We start from the raw sequence: 25,228 nt of genomic DNA, 5'->3' as shown, positions 1-25,228 counted from the left end.
TTTCTGATTTGTGCTATTAATCCATATTTAAAAGCAAAATTCATTTCTACCCATTTTAGTTTACTGAATTACACATATTTCTATAAATTTTGTAAAATAATAATTTAAAAAATTGCAATTTCTCACATGATGAAGCTAATAGGATTCCAGAAGATAATATAGGAAAAAGTATATTGTATCAATCAGAATCTTTACACAATTTGATTCCTAACTGAAAACTCTAAGAAAAGTTTATGGTTAAAGAAATTAAGATGTTGCTAGTCATTTAGTGATGAATACATATTTTCTTCCTTCCCTCCCAGCTCCCTGTGGTTTTCTGTTTTCTTCTTTTTGGTTTCCATTAGCAAGTTAATTGTTTTGACTAAATGAGAAAACCAGGGTGCTCAAAACATTTGAACAAATATTTATCAGCATCACAGCTAAAATGAAATGGGGAATGATTAACTAAGCCATCCTTCTTCTCATAAGTATGGATAATAGACTTTAAATTCATGCACAAATTCTCAAAAATATATCTCTCTTGAAAATTTCGTACAATCTCTTTGATATATAACATGAATAAACAGAAGTCAACCTCCTTGGACATCAAGAACAAACAATAATAAGGAAATAAGTAAACTTCATTTTTATCCAGATTGTCCAAGTTAATCTTCCAAGCTGATTTTTTGCCTAAAAATCCTTGTCTATCTCTTGCTTCAGACTTTTGGATTTGATCCCTGAAAAAAAAAAGACAAAAACTCTTAAACTCTTAATGAATTTTCTCCTAAAGTTTAGTTATTATATAGTTTTAAGTTATTGAGAAGTTAAAGACAAGATTTTGTGTCAGATTTTCACAACTCCCAGTAGATTAATTATTTCACACATCATAGTTAAGTGGAATCATAGGGTAGTAACAAAAGAAGGTGAGACAATAGCAATCAGGGCTAGCAATATCCATCTGGTTAATTAAGATAATTAGGGACAGTGCCAGGGATCAGGAAAATTATGAGATACTGGATGAATATTTTATGAGAATTTTTTTTCATTTCACGATTCTTAGGGAATATTTCTGAATACTGGGTCAGCATGTCTTTCTACCTAAGGCCTCTCCATATTTATAGAGACATGTCCCTTGACAATTTCCTCCAGAAAGATGAGATTGAATTTATGTTCTTAACATTAGAATCAATGTTTAGCTACATCAGTTTGGCTATCTCATACCTTTGGTGTAGATGTTGACTTATCTTTGGAAACAGCAGATGGAAGCACCTTTTTGTCTCTGTGCTATGTTAGGAAAACAAAATTGGTAGGTTATTAGAAATATAGAAATACTACACATTTGCCATCTAAAAATACTTGTTTCCTGATTTAAATGATTTCTTTCCCCCTCCTCATTCACAGGCTACCCAACCTTTCAGGGTTTAGTTCAAATTCCAACCTCTTATTTGCTGGATCTTCCTACTTTAACTACTCTAACCCAAATAATTTTCCTTTTACCATGTTCTTATTAGATTCACTTGTTATAGAACAAATAAAATAAGAAGAATTATGTGCTCTATGTCTTTATAAAGTATCTCACTAAAATGCAGCAATTCTTGGAAATAAAAAACCCAGAGCTTAAATTCTACTTATTCCTCACTTTCCCACACAGAGTGCAAGAGACTAAACCATCATGCTTGGCAACTACTTGGTGAAAGAACACACTCAGTCTTCTACTTCATGAGAATTAAAACTCATTTTTATCCTATCTGCTTGTGCTCTGCTTTTCATAATATACCTCCTACAGAAAACTATTATTAATGTAGACCTTATTTTACCTATAGTAAGAAAGTAAAATACAGCTTATAATAAAATTTTATATCCTTTAAAATAAGCTGTTTAAGCACCCAAAAGGAGAGATAGAACAAAAGGGAGTGCCCTGCCACAGAGGCAGGGTGGGATGGGGGATGGGAGGGGTAGGAGGGACACTGGGATTGGTGGGGGTGGAGAATGGGCACTGGTGGTGGGATGGGTACTCGATCATTGTATAACTGAAACCCAAGCACAAAAAAAAAAAAAAAAAGAATGTACTTTTAAGAAAAAAAATAAGCTGTTTAACAAGTTACTCTTTCAAGGAGACAGTTTTCCTCATCTGTAGAATGTTAATGAGTTCTTTATTTTGTTTCTGTATTTAATGTCTTTTCATTTTTTTCTTCTATATCATAACAAATACATGGCAATGGGACTATTTTTATTGTAAAACTTAATACCTATAGAAATTATAGGTCATAATTAACCACATTTTCCCTAGTTCTATGATATCTCAGGTTAGTTTAGGGAGCATATAATAATGAAAAAATCCTTTCAATACACTATTCAAATTGGTATAAGAGAATATTTCTAAATGACCAGTGAACTTACAAGGAAAGAAGATGATACAGATGTAGGAATCGGTGGCGGTGGAAAATTCGGCTTTGTACTTAGCTAGTAAGAAGATAGATAATTTAATTTAAACATTAGAAATTAAAAACAACTTTGTTTAATGGAAAAGCTTAAGTAGTTTTCAGGAAAAGATAAAGATAATTTCTGCTCTACTCATGGTTTTAGAGAATAATCTAAACTTATCAGCTCAGTGGCTTTCATGTCAATGTAAACACATAATTTTCAGAAATGATCCAATACTGATAGACAACTCTGAAGATGTAAACCTATGAATTAGATAGATAATCTTGTAATTACTTATCAGTTTTCCTGACCTATGATGTAGATTTGGGAATATAACAGACAAAAAATGCATTCTCACAGTTTATATTTTTTGAAACGTTATAGAAGAAATTTTACTCCATGTTAATGTTAACACAGATGCTAATACTCAAAAAATAATTACTAGGCATTTTGGGTTACATCTTTCCCTAGTCCTTCCTTGAGATTGGACTGGAAGTGGTATGGAAGAGAAGTTGCTAACTCACAAAAGAGACTGGAGGGACTTCGCCTTCTTCTGGGAGGTCAGGTTCTTGAGGCTTCATCTGACTCATCTAAAATGAAAAGTAATCTTTTAAAATAATTTTCACTTCCAAATAAATAAATAGCTCTATCAAAGTCTGATAGGATAAAGCTAAGCAGACATTGAGATCAAAGAGGAAATCACTGTGGCTCAGCTTGCTGTTGCATTCCACTGTGGCCAGAGCTTTTAAACAAGTTAAGTTTTACCCAAAACATTAATACCAATGTCATTATCACTAAGCAACTTCAACCAAAATTTCTAAAATTGCAGAGAAAGGTTATGCATTAGAGGTTACATGTACTACACTATGGTTGATAAAATATGCTTACTGACTCAATCAGAAAATTTGCAAAAGGAATAAGAAATCAACAGACAGTGAGTGATAGAGTGAAAGACAGATCTGGAATATTACATCTTAGTTCTCTTTGATATGCTTGTTCTTTTTATGCTTTGTTTTTCTTTGTAGTTTTTGTTTATTTGCTTTGGGGAAAGAGTCACATTGTGTCACACAGTGTTCAGGATTGACTTCTTGTTACTGATTCAGGATCATTCCTGGCTAATCAAACACAGTGCTAGACACAAGCTTTAACTTCCGTACTCTCTTATCAGTCCTGTTCTCTCTCTCTCTCTCTCTCGCTCTCTCTCATGTTATTTTTTCTGTCAACATCAGTATCTTAGACAGAATTTTTTGCATTTAACAAAAGCAAATGGACCACTTTCTGAATGTGTTAGTTAGAGCCCACACGTCAGTTCATGTCAGTCAGTAATTAGTAGACATTTTTCTGAGACTCTGCTGACCACAAACAGTAGATAAATCATCAGGAGAATATGCGTGAGAGAATCATAAAATGGGATTCGTATCAAAGAGTATAAACTATGGTTCACCTCTTGGGGTTGAGCAACCTTCTCTGTTTGTGGTTTCTTCTGCTTGTGTGACTTGGTGTCAGGAGCCGATGAGGGCCTGTAGAGGAGAACAAATCACATACTTTCTGCAATCCCTTCACCATGAAAGAAAAACTCACTACAAGTGTACCAACTTCCTTTTGCTCTCTTATCATGAGTTGTCTTGATTTTTGAAGTGGTCAGGGCTTACTCCTGATTCTATGCTCTCAGACTCATCCCTAGAGGGAACAATAATGGTCTAGAGAGAAAATTCAGGTCAGCCACAGACAAGGCAAGTGCCTTTCCCCATGTACTACCTCCTTGACCTTGACAGGGTTTTCACCTACTTTCTAGGTTTGTTTCAGGATTTCTTGTGTTATTCATAAACCTCATCACTAATTTATTTTCTCAATTCTGTTAATAATCTGTTTAGTATAAATTTTATATAATGTGTATAATTCAATTAATTAATTTTATTCATTCAGTGTTTATTAAAAGACCATGTGAGTAAATAAGTATGTCATTAAACAATGTTTCAAAGATACTAAGATGTCATGATTATTTTTGGAAGACCAACTAACTAACTGATCAAGTTTCCATTGCTTACTTTGTAAAATTGTGAACATGTTTGTTAACTTGTCCAAGCTTCTGTTTAAACTTCAATTGCTTTATGGTTGAACATTTAATGCATTTTATTAATAATTAGAAATGATAATTAAAATTTCATGAAATTTTTGTGGATTAGATCAGATAATAAATGTAAAAAGATCAAGAATAGTACTTGTTTATAAAGAACATAACAATCTTTAATAATGAGCTATTTTTTGTTTTGGGGTCATACCTGGCTGTACTCAGGGAATACTGAATACACTAATCCCTGGCTCTGTGCTCTGGCAGTACTTGGGAGAATGTATATGGTGCCAGGAATAAAACTTGGGTCAGCAGAGTACAAGGTAAATACCTTACTTCTGTACTGTCTCTCCATCCCCTAATTATTCATTTAAGCATAAGATTTAATAATAAAAATGATATTTCTCTGAAAGATTTGCTGGGAAAAGAGATACTCAACACCTTAAGGAAAACATCTTTCTTTTGTTCTGAATATTTGAGCTAAGCCAACAATAAGTTTGATAATTTGGGTCACATTCTTGAACTGAAAGAAAAAGAAAGAACAAAATTCTTCAGAGAAAAATGAACATTTACCTATGGACTTTCTTCTGCTTGTTTCTGCTATTTTGGTGTCGGATTACTATAGCAACCACCACAAATATGACAGCCACAGGGAAGAGCACCCCAACCACAATGGAGAAGTCTGCAACAAAGAAAACCCAGGTCTAATGAGGATATGATAAATTCACATTTTATCTCACTAGTCCCATTATCTTTATTTAGCACAAATTCTGTTTACCTTTCCCCAAAAAGATTTTTCATTCTCTGAAAAAATCTTTTATACTCAGTAAAATAAAAATATACATTGTTTATGATTATGTGATAGAAAAATAAGGAGGAAGTTTATATGAAACATTTAACATAACACAGGTAAAAATACCACTGATAATTCTTATAGGTGTTTAAATATTTGAAAAAGAAATAGCTAAGATATTGGATAAAACATAAAGGAAGAAATTAGCAGAGCAGAGAGAATTATTTTAATAATTCAACATTGGAAGGAAATAGAAAATGAATCTTATCAATATCTGAGACATAAGAAACTTGACACAGATATATCTATATGTTCTACTGGTGTTCTGCTTTAAAATTATTATGTATAGGAAAAAAGTCATGTGACCCTGTATGCTGGAAATGTTTTCAACAAACTTTTGTGGGTCTATATGGAACATTTATTTACTTCCTAATATCTGTAATGTATATAACTTCATTATTTTATTATCATAAATATTAATTTCTCTTAGAACTTGAACCCATGGAGAACAGAGATATATATTTGAAGATCAATACAAATAACTAATGTTTTTTTATGCCAAAATGGGCAATTAAAATAAAATTAATTTTTGTGTTAGTGCAAGAAAAGTTCAAAAGTTTGAACACACATACATGCAAATAGAGGTAGATACATCAGATTTAGAATTTTGGTTAAATATGACTTATATAGAAATTTAGTTTAATAATCTATAACTTCCATAAAATGTCCTATACCAAATTCCAGATGGGATTCTTAGATATAGTAAGATACATTCATATGAAAAATGTAAGTATTCAACGACTACTTTAGAATTACACCACTATTTCAGTTGTTTCAAGAATGTAGTGGTCCAGCACCACCAGTGTGAACTTCCCTTCACCAAAATCCCCAGTTTCCTACCAATCACAACCTGCCCCCTTAGACACATAACAAATTTACTTTTCATTGCTAATTCCAAAACAAAATTTTAAGATTTTGGCAAAGAGAATTATCAGAAGAAAATCAGTAAGGGCCAATTAGTGATTGTTATATGATTTTGATCTATGTAAGAAAATTAAATCCATTTAATGCCATACAATAAAATGCCTATTCTCATTTGCATATATACATTGTCAACTCTGGAATCTAAAGTTTTTTAATAGCAATTTTTAGCTAATGATATAAAACTACTCATTGACTCATGATAAGGACTTTTTTTCTTTAAAGGGACACAAAAAGAAGTTAACCATAACAATAAAAAAGTAACTGATCTATTGCTTACAGTTTCAAGCTTCTATTAATCAAATGACATACACACACATATACACACACAAGAGTAAAAAAAAAATAGAATTAGGGAAGTTATTTGAATATATATAACTGAAAACTAGCATATATCAGGAGTATATTAAAACCATACAACTTAATAAGATTTGGGAATAAAAATCTAATTAAAAAATTGGCAAAAAATATCTTGAAACATATTTTACAAAAGAAGAAAATGCAAAACCCAATAAATCATTTCCTGGGCCCCATTAAAACTAAGTTAGCAGGAGATTGCATAACCTTACATTGGCATCATCTGTACCCATTGGTTAGCATAAAGAGGTTACATAAGATGGTCTTTCACCCACAGACCCATTAAAGATTTAAGGAGGTGAAATCTCTAGACTGCAGAATTTTGAAGGCAATTAAATAGGGCTCCTGGTAATGAGTTATATACTTGAAACTCTTATTATTAACAGTATTAAGTCATGCTGCAAAGAGAAGGAAGGAAGGAAGGAAGGAAGGAAGGAAGGAAGGAAGGAAGGAAGGAAGGAAGGAAGGAAGGAAGGAAGGAAGGAGAAAGGTAGGAAGGGAGGGAGGGAGGGAGGGAGGGAGGATGGAAGGAAGACAAGAGTCTGAGAAGCAGAACAAGAGGTCAATTCTAGGTGTGCATAACAGATCAGGGAGAGCAATAGAATCTAGTGTGATGAGGAAAAACAGCACTCTTAATAAGGACATGCAATGAAGAGCTCTCTCCTTATATCAAAGAATCATGGTGATTGGAAGTGATGACTCTGGCTATTTTCCCCGCTAATGACCTGTAAGAAGATCCTGCCAATTACTCAGAGTACAAACACACAGACAAATAAATCCATGTGAACTGTTTCAAGACAGATTCATCACACACTCAACAAAGAATCACTTCATCTGACGAAATGTAGATGAATGGACTTCTGGAATAAAACCCAAGAGATGGTATAAAACAACAGGTTAATTGAACAAAGGAGAAAAAGAAATAAATCTGAAAATAGAATTGTGCCTACAAAAAGAATTTTTTAAAAGTCTCATTTTATCAGATATCTAAAATTTTAAGGTACCCTAAAACTACAACAACCACAAAGCAAGAAAATTTGTGAAATTAAAATTAGGTTACAAAAAGGGAGGAAATCTTTGTGTATGTAGAGTAGAAGCAAAAGGACAGGGAAATATGATTTAAAGTTGTTCAAGCGACCCTAGATTAATACTGTGGATTCATTTTCTACAGAATAGCAATACCAAAAAGAAAGAAAAAAATCATATGATGGGAAAAAGCTTTTTGCAGAGAACAGTTTTCTCAAGTTGCACATGTAATGTTACCTACGGAAAACCATAGAGGAGTCATCACAGTCAGGAGGAGCCCATCCCTCCTGACACTGACACTGGAGCTCATGGTCACACACCTGCAGAAACAAAGCACCATTAGTTTGCACAATAGACTGATCATCAACCCCAAGGATCTTTTTCTTTCTCTCTTTCTTTCTCTCTCTTTTCTCTCTCTTTTTCTTTCTTCCTTTCTTTCTTTCTTTCTTCTTTCTTTCTTTCTTTCTTTCTTTCTTTCTTTCTTTCTTTCTTTCTTTCTTTCTTTCTTTCTTTCGTGTGCCAGCATATCCCACAGTATTCATGGGGACTTATTCGGGGCGGACTCCTGGCCAGTGCTGCTGAGGGTGGGTAGTGAGCATCTCTCTCTCTCTCTATATATATATATAGATATAGATAGATAGATAGATAGATAGATAGATAGATATAGATATGGATATAAATGTAGACATATAGATATCTCTCTCTATATATGCTGTGCCTGTTGCATGCAAGGCAAGTGCCTTAACTTCTATAAACATACTCTTTCTCTCTCTTCCTCTCTTTCTCAGAGAATTTTGAACCAAATCGAAGTTCATCTTGAAAAAGGAATAATCCCTGCTCTGCCATTTTGCAACAAGTTACATGATACATTAATCAGTAATAGGAAATTTCTACACTAAGTCCCTAGATCAAAGCTTTCAATGAGCCAAATGACTAAGATGTTAGACAAACAATAACTGAATCATTCAGTGCTGGAGCTTGAACAGAATCAAAACTGGCTTAAAAATCCTATAATGCCAGAAAGCTTAAGGAAACATTTTGAAAACTTACAGCATGCCCCTTGCACTTAGATGAACAATTGGTTGACTTGTAGGCTCTCTCAATATCCACACATTCTGCATTAATGCAAACCTGAGATTGATATGAAAAAGAAGTTGACATCATGTTCAGTGTCCAAAGCTTTTTAAACTATTATCTCTTTAGAATGTATTATTATTAATATAAGCCATTATTTTATTTCTCTTTTAATTAGTAAAATCACAGCATTCTTTTATAAGTAGAAAGATAGGATCTACACTTTTTTGAAAAATATACTATATCTTCTTTTTCATTCTTTCAATTCAGCTTATAGACTAAAATTTAGCATTAAGTTAAACTTTGCACGTGGCAGAGAGTACCCATTGAGAACCCTTCAAAATTATGGGAAACATGATATCACATCATATGCAATATTAAAATTATTCTCTTTTAGTAAAAATAGATGCTGTTGTCATTCTCTATTATTAGCATTATTTTTAAAATCCTACCAGTCTTCAGAAGAAAAAATAAGTTCACCCAGGTTTGAAATATAATGCTAAATTATTTGAAATAATTTAATTAATGAATTCATACACATAAATCTCTGAAATTTTGAAATCTGTGTTCCACAAATCATAAGGAGAACTTGAGAAGCAAATAAAAAAAAGCCATAAGGATCAATTTGAGTGAAAGTCAAGCTTGTTTACCTTCTGATGACCACATTTAGTTCCATTGGATACCATGCTTATTTCTTGATTATTTTCATCAGGATCAAATGTTTTACATGTCAGGAATGTTACTATTCTTCCTTTCCAAGGCACATTATCTGATCCACCTTGACAGAACAACTTCCCACACGTGGCATCACTGAGGGAAAAAATGCTGCAGTTCAAATACTACAAATCAAATGGTAGTTTCATATAGGTAAAAGGTAAAGGCCCTCCCGTTGATCGTCGATTTGCTCGAGCGGGCCCAGTAACGTCTCCATTGGAGACTTTGTTGTTACTGTGTCTGGCATATCGAATACTCTCGGTAGCTTGCCGGGCTCTGTTTAACAAGTAATATTTGTCCTTGTAGTAAAATTTCCTATATCAATCATTAATTCTTTATATCTATTAACAATTCCTCCTTTATTTTTAGGGTTTTTTTTATCTGATTGTTTGTTTTTTGAGCCCCACACAGCAGTGCTCAAGGCTTCTGACTCCTTACTCAGGGATCACTCAGGGATCACAATTTCTGTAATATCTGTGTGGCCCAGAATTCTCCCCTTCTTAAGGATAAACCTTCTGAATATTAGAAAGGCACAATGTAGGTGGAGGGAATAACCTCACATTTTCTAGATATAATATCTAGAGAATAAAGATAAAGCTCTTCATCATGGAATAAAGCTATTGATTTACTGCCAAACAAAGGTGAACAAAGCTGGTGCCAATAAAGATGCAGTCATTTGCTTCATGCTGAATTAAGAGAAGTGAGAAAAATTACTTAGAAAGTGATGGATTCTGATTCTTGTAATGTTTCTGGAGGCAGTTAAAAAGCAAAAGGAGAGAGAGAACAAAAGGGAATGCCCTGCCCCAGAGGCAGGGTGAGATGGGAGTATGGGGGGTGGGATGGATACTGGGATCAGTTGTGGTGGAGAATGGGCACTGGTGGAGGGATGGGTACTCGACCATTGTATAAATGAAACCCAAGCACAAAAATTTGTAAGTCTACAACTGTACCTCATGGTGTTTCACTAATAAAAATTTTTTAAAAATATATGGCTGAGAGACAAGGAAAGACATGAAAACCTGGGAAGGTGTTTGACAATTTAATTAGAGTTTATAGGAAGGACTAGGGCAGAGGCAATCCTTTCATACATACACTCTTCTAAGCAAGACACTAAGAAATGACTAATAAGGACAATCTGTGGAAAGAGAAAATGTACAAGTCACTAACTACAGGAAGGGTCCAGTATTCACACAAATGGTTATAAAAATAAATGGTATTTGCATATGCTGCAGAGGAAAAACTGAATTACTATACTCTTATATGTTCCCCATTCACTACCATTCAAACTCAATATTGACCTTTCTCATTATGCCAATGCCAAATACATATAAACTTTGACAGACTTTCCTTCTTTTGCATCAACACTGATTTCCTATAAAGACAATAGTAGAGGATGTGTTGTTTTATAGGAGCAGAACAATTAAGAGATGACTTCATATTCCCAATATAATTTATTTGCCAAAATCTATTATTCAAAAATAACATTTTATAGCACAGCGGGTAGGGCGTCTGCCTTGCACGCAGCCAACATGGCCGACCCGAGTTCGATTCCTCCGCCCCTCTCGGAGAGCCCGGCAAGCTACCGAGAGTATTCGATATGCCAGACACAGTAACAACAAAGTCTCCAATGGAGACATTACTGGGCCCGCTCGAGCAAATCGATGATCAATGGGAGGGCCTTTACTTTACTTTTTAACATTTTATAGAAAAACTGAAAAATTTTGATCTTGCCTAACTTTGTTTATAATACTTTGCATGTGCAACATTTAGAGTATGTGTAGTTTTATCATCTGAATTTTTTAAAAAAAACTTAAAATCACAGAATTAAGAAATTAGAGAAAATCTCACCAAAATCTCATGTTATTGTGCATTTTATTTTCAATTTATGTGTTCTTTTCTTTTTTCCTCCTATATAATTTTATTTATCCAATTACATGACAAGTTTAAATAGAAAAAGACTTGCAATGCACTGGTCAATCCTTTAAGTTGATAAACATTTTATACCTAGAATAGTAATTAATTTTTTAAATTATGATGTGAATATATGATATCTACAGGCAAATTTCCAACAAGGCTCATTTACTGTTCCATGCTCCATCTCAAATGCTCATTTCACTTAACAATGACTGGAATTAGGAGCATCTGAAGTTCCAACATGTGACACTAGAAGATCTGTAGCACTGTAACACTGTCTTCCTGTTGTTCATCAATTTGCTCGAGCGGGCCCAGTAACGCCTCCATTGTGAGACTTATTACTGTGTTCGGCATATCGAATACGCCACAGGGAGATTGCCGGGCTTTGCCGTGTGGGTGAGATACTCTAGGTAGCTTGCCAGGCTCTCCAAGAGGGGCAGAGGAATAGAACCCGGCTCGGCTGAGCTGGCCGCACACAAGGCAAATGCCCCACTGCTGTCATCTCTTACTTTTCTATTCATATTAACAATCTAATAAAGAACATGGCACCTAACAGTCACACAACGATTATTTATTAACTAAATAACATTCATTTTTAAATTCACTTTCATAAACTGTGTGTTTGAGGCTGAGAACCGCAAACTGACAAAGTGAATGAGAATGCGTGACTGAGAACTTCCCTAGTTTATTTGCTCGAGCGGGCCCAGTAACATATCCATTGGAGACTTTGTTGTTACTGTGTCTGGCATATCGAATACTCTCAGTAGCTTGCCGGGCTCTCCGAGAGGGGCGGAGGAATCGAACTCGGGTCGGCCATGTTGGCTGCGTGCAAGGCAGACGCCCTACCCGCTGTGCTATCGCTCCTCCGCCCCAGATACCGTCGTAGTTCCCTAGTTTATAAAAAAAAAAGGATTCAAATCACAAGGTCACTTACTTTGATTTACAGGGAATGTACGTGTCACCCACTTTGCGACAGTACCCATACTTTGATCCAACTTCGTTCTTGCTATAACATGACTTATCAGCAGCTTGGGTTCCTGGGACCAGGAGATGGAAACAGGGGTCACATTGAAAATAAAAAAAGATAAAAAATCTGACACAACAAAGGGTTAATGAGATATACATTAGCATGACAAATACTATTTTATCTTGGGGGTGGAAGACCATCCAACCAGAATCAGGATTTACTCCTAATTATGTTCAGGAATCACTTCTGCAATGTTCAGGAAACCATATGTGGAGTCAGGGATTGAACTGGAGTTGGCCACAAGCAAGGCAAGCTCCCTACCTTCTATAGGATCTCTCTGGCCCAAAAAGTAGAGTATCAGTTTAATCACATTCTCTAAAATATAAGTTATAGTTGTCTGACATCAAAAGAGCTGGCAATATTTTATTTTTATAATAAAGATGATCTAAGTATTTAGAAATATCTGAATGATATGTTTTATGTTTAAAAAAATCATGTAAATCTAAAGACTTAATCAGGAGACCATCTAAATAATCTATAGAGAAATATTGGAATGCTATTCTGTTAGTACGTGCTACTGTAAATACTACCCTCTTTATTTAGTCAAACATATTTTGTACCAGGCACGTTGATAAATATTACATATTGAACTATTCATGTAATCTCAGATCCCCATATAAAGAGAACATAGTAATTAAACATTCAAGTTTAAGTAATACCTAGCTATGTGGTCCTAAATAACTGCATTAAACTCTCTACCTGTCTGTTCTGAATATATGTATATGTACAAACATGTATATAATTGACCATAATTTATTTTTTGTGGTTCATGAGTATTAGTCATTAATTTATCATTGCAATTGTATCAGTAAAGAAAAAAAAATAAAACTTAATACCCATTTCTATTTGAGTCTAAAACCCTGGTTTTGAATGGCCCCATCTTCAAGATCAGTATACAAGAAAGAAACGTTTACATCTAGTATTTGAAAGAGTAACAAACTAAGCTAAAACTAATTCAAAATAATTTTGAAGATAATGCACCATTACAAGAAAATTGTAGAGTTTATTAAAATCTGTATGCTCAGATCAATTTATTTCATGCTTCAATGAATACTATGTTAGTTATTATCATATATTTTGATTATTTATCTCAGAAACTTTTTTATTATCATAAGATATATACACTGAAGAAATAATTAATCAGGCATGAATAATTAGGAATAAGCATTTTACTAATGACAAACTTCACTGTGCCATGTCTATGCTAGATAGAATACTGATGCTGTTCCTTTTTCCCAATTAACAATATAATAGTTAATATAATTCTTATAATTATAACAATACAATTTATAATATGATTATTCTATTGTCTAGGCACTAAATTTTAAAATATCAGAAATATAGTGATTGCAGCAGACAGATAAGATTCTAATTTGTTCTTAATTTTGAGGAATTTCTCAGTAATTGATTATTATAAAAATTTTTAATGATAACATAAACAAGTACTCCAAAAGTTAAATAGTTAAGAAGAGAAGAAGAACATTCTTTTAGACTTAAATGAATTTCTCTAAATTTTTTCTGAAAAGGTGAGGTATTTTCTAACATACACACCAGCATTGAACGGTAAGAAAAATAGAGCTTTACAATTAAATAAATGTAGGTTAACTTATATTGATTTATATCTTATGCTGTATACTCTGCTTCTTGAAGGAATAATGGCATTTCATATTTTTATTAGTGAATAAGTTTAATTTCTAATAGCAAATGTTCAAAATTATCTATTGAGTTAGTATTGAACATATTTATCTATGTTGGAAGAAAGTAAACCTTCAAAGTTGCAAATTTAAAATCCATTCTTATGAAAGATCAGGTAAATTGTTTATAAAATATATAAAAAAAGACCAGGTAATTGTTAAATAAAGCTAATAAAATACTGCCTTTTTATTGATAAGAGAAGACAATTCGAATTAGTTTTTTTTTTGTCACACTGGTGGTTCTCATGGCTTATACAGAGATCTCTATTTCTGTGACACTGAGGATCACTCCTACCAGGCTCAAGGGACCATATGGGGTGCCAAAGATCGAATCCACGTAGACCAGGTGCAGTATAAGCACTCTACCTGCTGTTCTATCACTCTGGCCATCTTAAATTATTTTTCAATGGTACAATTGAAACATAAACATACATACATACAGACATAAACAGGTTTATAAACCTTAGAGAGTCTTGTATTGTGGACAAAGTTTTAATTTTTCTGGGGCCCTAAGTGATGCCTGAGTGCCCAAAATGCCTGTTTAATTTGGAAACATGTGTCTAATTCCTGGTGCCACACACATAGGCAGAGGACCACATGGTTGTGATCTCAGGAATTTCTAGATCCTCAAGAGAGTCTGTGATCTGGCATAAAAACACACCACCAGGTACCCAGCACCACACTCGAGTGTGTGACTCCTATCATCACACCAGCCACAAAGGGAACAGGAAGGAAAGGAAAGACAGACTGACCAGGCAGAGATTGGGAGAGACAAAGAGAGACAGTGGGAGAGAGACAGAGAGACAGAGAGGGGAGAAAGAAACACTGGTTTGTTCATTGTTCCTTCAGCCTTGACAAAATAACCCTTCTCTTTTCTTTCCCTTGTTTTGATCTCTTCTCATCTCCAAGAACTGCTACATCAAACACACACACACACACACACACACACACACACACACACACACACACACACACACACCCCTACACAGGCCTGTATCTAACACATACATAAACACATGCACAGACACCTACATATACATATGAGCACACATAATCACATACCACATGTACACACAGACATCCAAGGGTTGCCTAACTAGAAATGATCTTGGTTAGTGCAGTCAGATAAAGTACAGAAACATAGTTAAATTTGAATTTCTTGTAAGTAATTGTAAGTAATTATTTTTAGTGTAATTCTACTCAAATATCATATGAAACTTACTGATACCAAACAATTTGTTAATCTAAAGTTAAAGTTTACTTGGGTCGTCTTATTTTTACCTGCTAAATCTAAGTATGCTAAAATTTACCATAAAGGATTCTTATTCAGAGTTTTTACAGTGATATACTGTCTCAAGAAATAACAAGACAGAATGCAGCTGTGACCATAATGTCTCTACGAAAGAATGAGATAGAGAGAGAGAGAGAGAGAGAGAGAGAGAGACAGACAGACAGACAGACAGAGACAGAGAGACAGAAAGACAGAGAAACAGAAGAGAGAAGCCCAAAGAAGGGGCCCGTGCTCCTACCTGGTCCCCACAGGTCCGTGCACTGATCCTGAAGGGTGGGGCACATCCCCATCAAGCAGTAACCTTTCCCATTTTGGCAAGGGAAGCCATTGACTCGAAATCTATCATCAGGGCAAAGGCCAGATTTACCATCGCACATTTCCGGCAGATCACACTCATCTTTGGCTGGTCTGCATACGGAGCCAGGCTTCTTAAACTGCAGGGAAATAAAAATGGAAAACAGGCCTTTTCACTCTTGCCACACCCTAATAATTTAGAAATGAGCTTTCAATTTGGTCTTTTTGGCTGTCTTAAAGACATCCTCTTTCAGTTTACATTTGCACTGTATAAACTAAAGGTATCATCTAGTGTATTAACTCTGTTCACTTCAATTGATGATTAAAATTTTTAGCAAACAATATTATTTCTAAATATCTAGCACAAATGCCAGAGAAATATTAATAAAATATGCAGAAAAAAACTAATAAACATTTGAGATGCGAAGAAGGAAGCTCTTTCTCTCCTTGTTGAATGCATCTTTGTCAAGATTTTCATGGATATTTAAATCTACACTTGCATAGATTTGTTGAAGTGAGTCTTCTGTATTATTAGAGAAGCTAAATTTACAGGCACCAGATCAGCATACTCTGAAATTTTCCCAGGCATCACATTTCCTAATCCGAATTCCTTTGTTGTTTGTGTGGCTCTTTCTTCCCAACGCCCCTTCCCCCCAACATTTTTTTTTCAGGAATGATTTTTCAGAAGGGAGAAATAATCAAATACTTTATTTGGTACGTTAATATCTTGCATTCTATCATAGTAAATCTTGTCTCTACTTCCTCAGATAAACCTTACTATAACACGTTTCTGTGAAGAGGCCCATGGGACAGTGAAAGAATATTTCACCAGTTAAAGTGAACAGGTCTGTTCCCATGTCATCAAAACACATGCAGTCTCCTTACAAAAGCTGAATTCGTGTATATGAATGAGATGCTCCAATGCAGCCCCCTGCAGTAGCCAGACTGACATTCTACCAGTTGTCAAATTAATTAGATATATATGTTTTGTTCTGTTTTGATTTTTCTCTGTCTTCCTTTTGGGGGTTGCTTTCTGATTTCTATTTATTTAAAATTTATGAAGAGCAGACCTATGAGATAGTACATTCAGTAAGGTGCCTGCTCTGCATGTGGCTACCCTGGGCTTGATCCTTGACTCTCCATATGGAGATCTGAGCCCTACCAGGAGTGAGCCCTGAGCACAGAGCCAGTAGTAGCCCCTGAGAATCATAGGTGTGGCCCCAAACACCACACAATTACATTCTGTACTACTTGAACAGAAATAAGTTCCTTGATTTTTAGGAATCAATATAACTTATAAGACAAATACAAAATTATGTATACCTAACATTGAGCAATATACAACACTGAAATGTAAAATAGTAAATCTAACTTAAAGGAAAAGTTAAAAAGTACCACAAAGAAATGACCTATTATTTTCAAAGAATTTCATCCTAATATGGCTTAAAAGGTAAAGACAAAAAATCTCCCTCAAATTATTCAAAATGAAAGTTTTTCCATCAAACATATCAAAGGAATATATAATAAATGATGAGATTTGGTCCAAGAGTATTTGGCAACATCAGAAGAAACAACATGTAGGAAGAATATTATTGCTTTAAAAATTTACTATTTGTACCTGGAAAATATATTGTAATTCAATTCTCTGCACAGTTTAAAAAAAAATTTACTCTTTGCAATTTGACATCTAATGGCTTGATTATTTTACTCACAGTGCCTGTTTTGAGCTGTTTCTTCAAAATCAGAATGAGATAATAGTCTCTCACTTAAAAGGTAGTTACTATATCAAATAGTCATGTGCATACAACATCGGTGGAGGATTTTATTATGTACCATTATTTTGTAATAGAAAAACATCCACTCATCTATTATACTCACAAATTTCCAAGATTATCATATAAAAACTAATACAAATCATAACCACAAAGAAAAAATAAAATAATAATCTTACCTGACATTTTTCACAGCATTCTCCTAAAGCACATTGGTAATGTGCTTTGATTTTACATGTTTTAGCATCACAGCAAATATTGGTACATTCCTAAAAATACCATAAACGAATATGTGATATTTAATTAAAATTTGTTAATTACACGAAACATATATTCTTTAAAGTTTTCTCAACCTTCCACAGTAATACTGGACTGGTCAATGTTAGTAAAATGTAAAAGAAAACAAAAGAAAAAATAGTTTTTAAGTATTCGATATGCCAGACACAGTAACAACAAAGTAACAACAAAAGTAAAATTAAGTTATTTAAAAAGTTAACATAATTTACTCAAGATTTTTGTACCTATCGAGCAATAACTTTAGCCTCTGAAACATGTGATAATAGTTTCAAAGTATATTTATTTATCAATTTTTTACATTTAATTTAACTTTGTGTGTGTCAATATATTTTGAAAAATAAGCTAGCTGTACAGGTGTTGGAGACACCTCTACCTCAACACCTGATCCCATAGCTGTTTAGATTCTATAAGTGGAATGTTATATTTAAAGTTATAAACTTTTAAGTTTAAAACTATTGTTTTAATGTTAAGTATAAGCATCATCTAGGAATGATTATTCTCTAGAATGAATAAATTTGTAATTCTATTTTGAAGCTACTAAGAAGCTAACACCTAGGTGGTTGGTGGTTTTCATGTTCAATGTTAATAATACAGGTCCAAAATTTTGTGAAGATGCAGATCCCAAGTTGGCACGTGGAACTTAAATAAAAATGAATGGAGAATGAACCCCAAAGGGAAATTAGGGTGACCTATTCAGCAATTTAGAAAGGCAAACATGACAACTATCTTGAAGTGAGCATGACTAAAACTCAAAAAACATACAACTTCACATTCAACTATACATTCTTTAAAAAATTATCTTCTTAGAAACTCAAAAACACCCTAGATCATTTTATTTTAGGAAGTTTTTACTACCTCAGGGGTCCCACAGTCACAGTCTTCTCCCATTTCCACCAACTGGTTTCCACAGATTGGGGTGGATATGATATCAGTAGGTAATGGAGCATTAAAGAGGCAATTTGAGGATTTCTCTTCAAAGAACTTGTCATAGCTGACACGACTACAAGAACTAAAATCTGTAGGGATATAGAAGCTGTAAAGAGAAGGAAGGGAAAATAGAATACAGACTTGCTGAACATATACGCAATGTTTGCAGACAATAGCTAAGAAGTACCCAAAACAAAGATATCTACTCCACTGACCAGTTGCTAAATTGTTACCTCATTTGTTTGTCCACTTAAATTAGCTCAATTATGTGGACACGCATCCCCACATAAGAGAAAAAATGGTTATATCTCAAAGAATAGTATCTAGGCTGCTGCCTAGTGAAACAAAAATGCTTCTGACTCCTCCAGATAATCGTATTCAGATGTAGGTAATTTTGGCTGTGAATTCCTAAGGGCAGTAAATTGTATTTATTTGCATTCTGAAAATTTATTTTCCCAGGATTTCTTTTGACAGAATCTCTGCATTTTCACAAATATATATATATATATATATATATGCTAAAACAGCAATATTTAGGAGCCATAACATAAGAGATGTAGTTGCCTGCAGCCAGGCGCTCTTGTGTGGAAGGGAATGTGAGCTGGGAGAGGGAAATAGAAAAGAGGAGATGAACATAATAGGGACATAATAGGGATTGTGGTTTTTTCAGAAACAAAATTGTCTAACAACATTGTATAGGGCAAGGCAAGAATGTATAACCTCTTTCGATAGTCTCTTTTTTCATGTTCCTATGAGAACTTCTTTAATTACAATTTTCTTCAAGAATTTTTCTTGGAGGGATGGGTACTCAATCATTGTATAATTGAAACCCAAGCACAAAAAGTTGTAAGTCTACAACTGTACCTCATGGTGTTTCGCTAATAAAAATTTTTTTTAAAAAAAGAGTTTTTCTACCTCTACCCACTCTGAATTAATTGAAAATCTGATAAATACTAATAATTTTCAGAAATTAGGTTTTGTATGAGAAGGAGTGATAGCACAATGGGTAGGGCATTTGCTTGCATGCAGCCGACCCAGATTTGATTCCTCTGCCCCTCTTGGAGAGCCAGACAAGCTACGAAGAGTGTTTCCCTCGCACGGTAAAGCATAGCAAGCTACCCGTGACGTATTCAATATTCCAAACACCGTAACAACAAGTCTCACAAGGAAGACATTACTGGGCCCGCTGGAGCAAATCAATGAACAATGGGAAGATGGTGCTACAGTGCTACAGGTTTTGTATAGCTAAGAAGAGTATATGAGAGCTGGTCTCCTCAACAGTAAGAGACAATATGTCTAAACTATCTTGGTAAAATAATTCATATTAGATAAGGAATGATGCACATTTGTGGCTATGTTTAGAAGCTTTTATGTGACAATTTAAAAGCATAAACATGTTGCTGAAGATGACATAAAAGAGTGGCACAGCACAAAGTAATACAAAAGAGTATCTATTAGATCAGCCAAAGAAAGCCTCACCTTAATGCTTTGTCCATCACACATATAGTAGAAGGGCACTTGCAAACATAGGAGTCATGAAACATTCCGAAGTTATGGCCCATTTCATGGGCCATTGTTCCTGCAACTCTAAGAACATTGTCACTGTGGTCCTGAGGATGAAAATGGGGAAAAAGATCTTCTGATTTGCAAACTGAATTGTTATACAGAGTTTAATTTTATTCTTTTCCTATCACCAGGCAGAGTAGAGATAGAGTAAAACTTCAGCATTCCAACTCTACTGTCTTTCTCTGTATCTATGTGTCTGTCTGTCTGATACTGTTTCATCCTATTGAAACCAATCTGGAGGGGCTGGAGCAATAGCACAGTGGGTAGGGCGTTTGCCTTGCACGCAGCCGACCTAGGTTCAATTCCCAGCATCCCGTATGAGTAATTCCTGAGTGCATGAACCAGGAGTAACTCCTGTGCATTACCGAGTGTGACCCAAAAATATATATATATATATATTCTTAAAATAAAAAGGTAAAAAAGGTAAAGGCCCTCCCGTTGTTTGTCGATTTGCTTGAGCGGGCCCAGTAACGTCTCCATTTTGTTGCTACTGTGTTTGGCATATCGAGTACGTCACGGAGAGCTTGCCAGGCTCTGCCGTGCGGGCAAGATACTCTCGGTAGCTTGCCAGGCTCTCCGAGAGAAAGTGTTTTAAAATAGAAACTTTTATGGTTTTTTTTTTGTTTGGAGTTCCTTTCACGAATTTGCGTGTCATCCTTGTGCAGGGGCCATGTTAATCTTCTCTGTATTGTTCCAATTTTAGTATATGTGCTGCCGAAGCGAGAGCGATAGCACAGTGGTAGGGCATTCGCCTTACAAGCGGCCAACATGGCCAACCCGAGTTCGATTCCTCCGCCCCTCTCGGAGAGCCCAGCAAGCTACCGAGAGTATCTGGCTCTCACGGCAGAGCCTGGCAAGCCTGGCAAGCTACCCTTGACGTATTCGATATGCCAAACACAGTAACAACAAGTCTCATGATGGAAACGTTACTGGGCCCACTCGAGCAAACCGATGAACAACGGGAGGACCGTGTCTACCGTGGAGTTCCTTTGAACTTATGACATAATATTTCAATAATTATTTTTATATCTCAAATAATTTTCCTCTGGGATGACTTCCATTCTTTCTTCTCTTTAAGTAAGCCTAGATTTTAATACTTTATTTTGGAAGAATGCTCCCAAACAGTGCTTAGGAACCCTGAGTGTCACTCATGGTCTTTTATACATTTCAGCTGCATAGTTCAGTATTTTGATAGACAATGTTGCTCAACTTAGACCATATCGTATTAGGGCCTCCAAATATCTATTAACTGGGGCTTGGAGGGTGTATTCAATGATAGAGAGCAATAACGGGGCTTTCACATGCACTTTCCAGAGTGATCCCTGAGCACAGAGCCAGGAGTAAGCCCTGAAATCAGCCGGGTGTGGCGTCAAAACCAAATAAATAAATAAAGATTTTAAAAAGACAAAATAGCTATGCTGAGGGGCTGGAGTGATAGAAGTGCGGGTAAGACATTTGCCTTGCACGCGGCTGACCTGGGTTTGATTCCTTCATCCCTCTCGGAGAGCCCAGCAAGCTACCAAGAGTATCAAAAATTTCAAAAGAAATTATCTAAATGAAAAATAAAATGAAAATATACCAAAGCAAACAAACACAAGAGAATATACATGGTTTGAGGTTCAATATAAATGGTTGTATATTGCAGGATAACACTGTTTTGTCCTTCCTGCATGGCCTCAGGTAGTTTAGGTGTATTGGGTTGGCCCCATCATGGTGCTCCCATTTCTCTGTGTTTATTTGTAACTTCTTTCTTTGTGTTCTGTTGACTCGTAAATATTGTTTTTCTCTTCTCCCTAAGTCCTTTCAATAGTTTACTCAGAATAATGTCCTCTTTGTATGGACACAAGAAGGCAGTATATGCTATGCTTTTGTAATATGACTCTCAGTGATATTTTCCTCCCGGGCATTTGTTCTCTCGACCTAAGCCTCAGCTGCCCCTACTTTCTAGCACCCCCCAAAGCAGGGTCCCAATGAGGGACTGGATTGGAACCAGGAAAAGCAGAAAGCTATGTGCTACCCTGACATCAAGATGGGCCTGGCCAAAGTGCTATAATGCTTAACCATAAGTTAAGAGCTTGGTCAAGGACAAATGCTGTCATGATCCAAAAAATAATAACTAGACTTGGACCCTGCTAGGTTTAGGAATGGTCAATCTGTCCTGAGCGCTGTAGTCTGAGTTTGTGGCAAGATGTTCCCAGGAGAGCTGCTCTACAAGCCTCAGTGTATCTCTTACTGTGTCCATACAAAAATAACTAGTATGAAGATGTTGATAGAGTTATTGGACTGAGGAAAGGAGAAAAACACCTTAGGAGGTATTTTGCCCTTGGGCAGTCAGGAAGGGTTTTGGAATACCTCTTAGGTGGTGTTTCCCTTGAACCTGGTGGACCCTCAGGAAGGGCTTTCTTATGTTGATTTTGCTACCTGACTGGGTGCAGTGTCAGCCCAGTGGGCTGGGGAGTTGGAGAGACAACCAAGCTGGAGAGAGGGAGAGAGCTGGAGAGGGTGAGAGAGAGAGCAGGGCGGCAAGATACAGTTCAGAGAGACTAGCAAGGGGGACAGAGGACAGAAGAATGTAGAAGAATACAGGAGCAAGCACGTAGAGAAAGTGAGCCCAGGCTTAGAAATGGAGCACAGAGAGATGAGCAGTAGAGACAGAAGGAGACGGGAATGAGGAGCAGTGGAGACTAGATTGGGAGGCTCAGAGTGTTGGAGTACAAGGAGCTTAGGTTTATCAGGTTGCACCCATCACAGTGCTCCCGAGTCACTTCCATTACTTTGTTTGTTTGTAACTACTTCTTTGTGCTCTTTTCCCCAACCAATTTGTAAGGTCTCATCCTTCTAGGACACTGAACTTGTACTGTAAGTTAATATTGCTTTTCTCCTCTCCTTATGTCTTTTGAATAGTTTAATACAATGTCCTTTTTGTATAGATACAGGAAGACAATTAATTTTATGCTTTACATCTTAGGATTTAATTGGCTTTGAATGTTATTCACTCCCGGGCATCTGCTTTCTCAACTCAAGCCTCAGTTGCCCTAACATCCTAGCACCCCAAGGGCAGGGTCCCAATGTGGGACTGAATGGAACCAGGGCAAGCAGGTAAGTTATGTGCTACCCTGGCATCGTGATGGGCCAGGCCAAGGTGCCATGATCCTTAACTATAGGTTAAGAGTTGATCAAATGCTGTCATGATCCAAAAGTAATGACGAGACTAGGACCCTGCTGCTAAGAATAGGAAAGATATCTGGCCTGAGCACTGCAGTCTGAGGTCGAGATAGCCCTAGGAGAGCAATTCTATAAGCTCAAAGTATTTCTTACTGTGTCCATACAAAATGATTTATATTATGTATGCTTATATGTTGGTCGGACAAGGAGAGGAGAAACACACCCAGGGAATTCTGTTCTAGTGTGAGTTGATCTGCTAAATGAGAATCTGCCCTAGAAACTGCTTTTCAGTGTGTCCAGACTAGCTTGGATGAGACTGAACTTTTCTCCCCTTCAAACTGCCTTCAGTAAATGATTTCAGTATATTGAGGCAGTTTCCCTTATCTCACAGAAACCTAGCTGGTCTTAGGTATGCAGATCCCAGGTGCTAAACCAGGCCTGATCCTGGGGATGTAGATGCCTGGATCCAGGCAGGCTGATCTTTTGAGATTTAGATTGCAAGCTCTAGCAGACTGGTTTTAGTTGTGCTAATCCAAGTGCTTATAACTTGTAAAAGGTGAGGCCAAGATTACTGGCAGGTGGATGTAAAGAAACAATGTATAGTTGGCGCCTCAATGTTCTTTCAGTAACTCCTTTTGATGACATCACTATATTGCTCCCTTTAGAGGTACCATGATCTATATAAGGGGATTTTCAGGGCTCTCTGGGGGACACATGCATCAGAGAACCTGGGAAGATGGGGCTGAGGACAGAAGCTGAGAGAACAAAGGAGCACATGCTTGAGACGTACATCTCTTCCATGTAATAAATTGCTACTAAGACCAACCAGCCCGGTCCTCGTTTCTTTCCTCCACCTGACCATTGCCATCGACCTCCCTGGAGTGGGGAAACACCCTGAGACTACTGAACGCAGGCGGCGGGAGAGATAGGCTGTTGCCGTCCCTTCGCCCATCGTTTTTTTGTGTGTTTACACACAGAGAGACTGGGGCAGGTGCTTGGGGGGAATAGAATAAACTGTAACTGATGAACCAACCAGCTTGGCCCTTGTTTCATCCACCATCTGCCCCACGGCCCAGGCCCACCCCGAACACTGGGGGCTAGGGGAAGAGCCATCACCTCCTCCCACCACCCCCCACCCCCGGCTGCCCCTAAAGAATTTATACAGTATATGACAGAAATACTACAGATGTTATGGCACTTGTTTGCACATGGTGAGCCTGAGTTCAATTCACAGAACCGTATATGCTTTCCTGGGCACCACCAGGAATGATTCCCTGAGTGCAGAGCCAGGAGTTAGGCCTTGAGCATCACTGAATGTGGCCTAAAACAAACAAATTAAGCAGGCGGTAATATGTATATGTAAGTGGACTCTCAGCAAGAGAAATGAGCAAGAGCAAATGAATACATAGATGATGATAGTATTTAAAAAAAAAAAATCAATAACCTAAATCTTCATCACATATGCTCTCAATGATAGAAGGGGAAAAAAGAAAAAAAGACACCAGATAATTAGAAATAATATTTAGCTACATAAAATGCAAATACACAAATATAAACATCTTGGATGCACTAAAGTGCTGTACAGAAGGAAATGTAAATATTAATGCTATATTTAAAAAGAAAAAAACCCTGAAATTAACAATCCAAAAATATTATTTAAGAGTCAGAGAGATAGCATAGTGGGTAGGGTGCTTGCTTTGATACAGCCAATCTAGGTTGGATTCTGGTCACCCCGGAGTGATCTCTGAGTGCAAAGCCAGGAGTAAGTCCTAATCACAATAAAATGGAACTTGCAAACCAAACCAAGCAAATAAGGTTCATCTTTAAGCTAATAAAGAACAAATTAAATATGAGGTAATCGA

General features: G+C 36.1%; 1 protein-coding gene and 1 non-coding gene across 2 annotated transcripts in view; both read right to left on the bottom strand.

Moving 5' to 3' along the window:
- Window positions 1-438: 438 nt before the first annotated feature.
- The window catches only part of ADAM28 (ADAM metallopeptidase domain 28), a 67,050-nt gene continuing 42,260 nt past the window's right edge, over window positions 439-25,228 (bottom strand). The window contains exons 11-24 of the mRNA XM_056118822.1: window positions 20,115-20,245; window positions 18,564-18,741; window positions 17,591-17,680; window positions 15,584-15,779; window positions 12,268-12,370; window positions 9,356-9,515; window positions 8,682-8,762; window positions 7,873-7,951; window positions 5,048-5,156; window positions 3,848-3,923; window positions 2,928-2,993; window positions 2,380-2,442; window positions 1,201-1,263; window positions 439-716 (exon numbers count right to left, since the gene is read on the bottom strand). Coding sequence (XP_055974797.1) covers window positions 696-716; window positions 1,201-1,263; window positions 2,380-2,442; window positions 2,928-2,993; window positions 3,848-3,923; window positions 5,048-5,156; window positions 7,873-7,951; window positions 8,682-8,762; window positions 9,356-9,515; window positions 12,268-12,370; window positions 15,584-15,779; window positions 17,591-17,680; window positions 18,564-18,741; window positions 20,115-20,245 — 1,416 coding nt within the window. The 3' untranslated portion in view covers window positions 439-695. The remainder of the gene's footprint in view (window positions 717-1,200; window positions 1,264-2,379; window positions 2,443-2,927; window positions 2,994-3,847; window positions 3,924-5,047; window positions 5,157-7,872; window positions 7,952-8,681; window positions 8,763-9,355; window positions 9,516-12,267; window positions 12,371-15,583; window positions 15,780-17,590; window positions 17,681-18,563; window positions 18,742-20,114; window positions 20,246-25,228) is intronic.
- On the bottom strand, window positions 20,822-20,928 carry LOC130028493 (U6 spliceosomal RNA). The gene has a single exon (XR_008793218.1). It is a non-coding gene; the product is annotated as a U6 spliceosomal RNA (small nuclear RNA).

This window comes from Sorex fumeus, unplaced genomic scaffold, assembly GCF_029834395.1.
Source record: "Sorex fumeus unplaced genomic scaffold, SorFum_2.1 ptg000039l, whole genome shotgun sequence".
Taxonomy (NCBI): domain Eukaryota; kingdom Metazoa; phylum Chordata; class Mammalia; order Eulipotyphla; family Soricidae; genus Sorex; species Sorex fumeus.
This window is presented reverse-complemented; position numbering and strand designations above follow the sequence as displayed.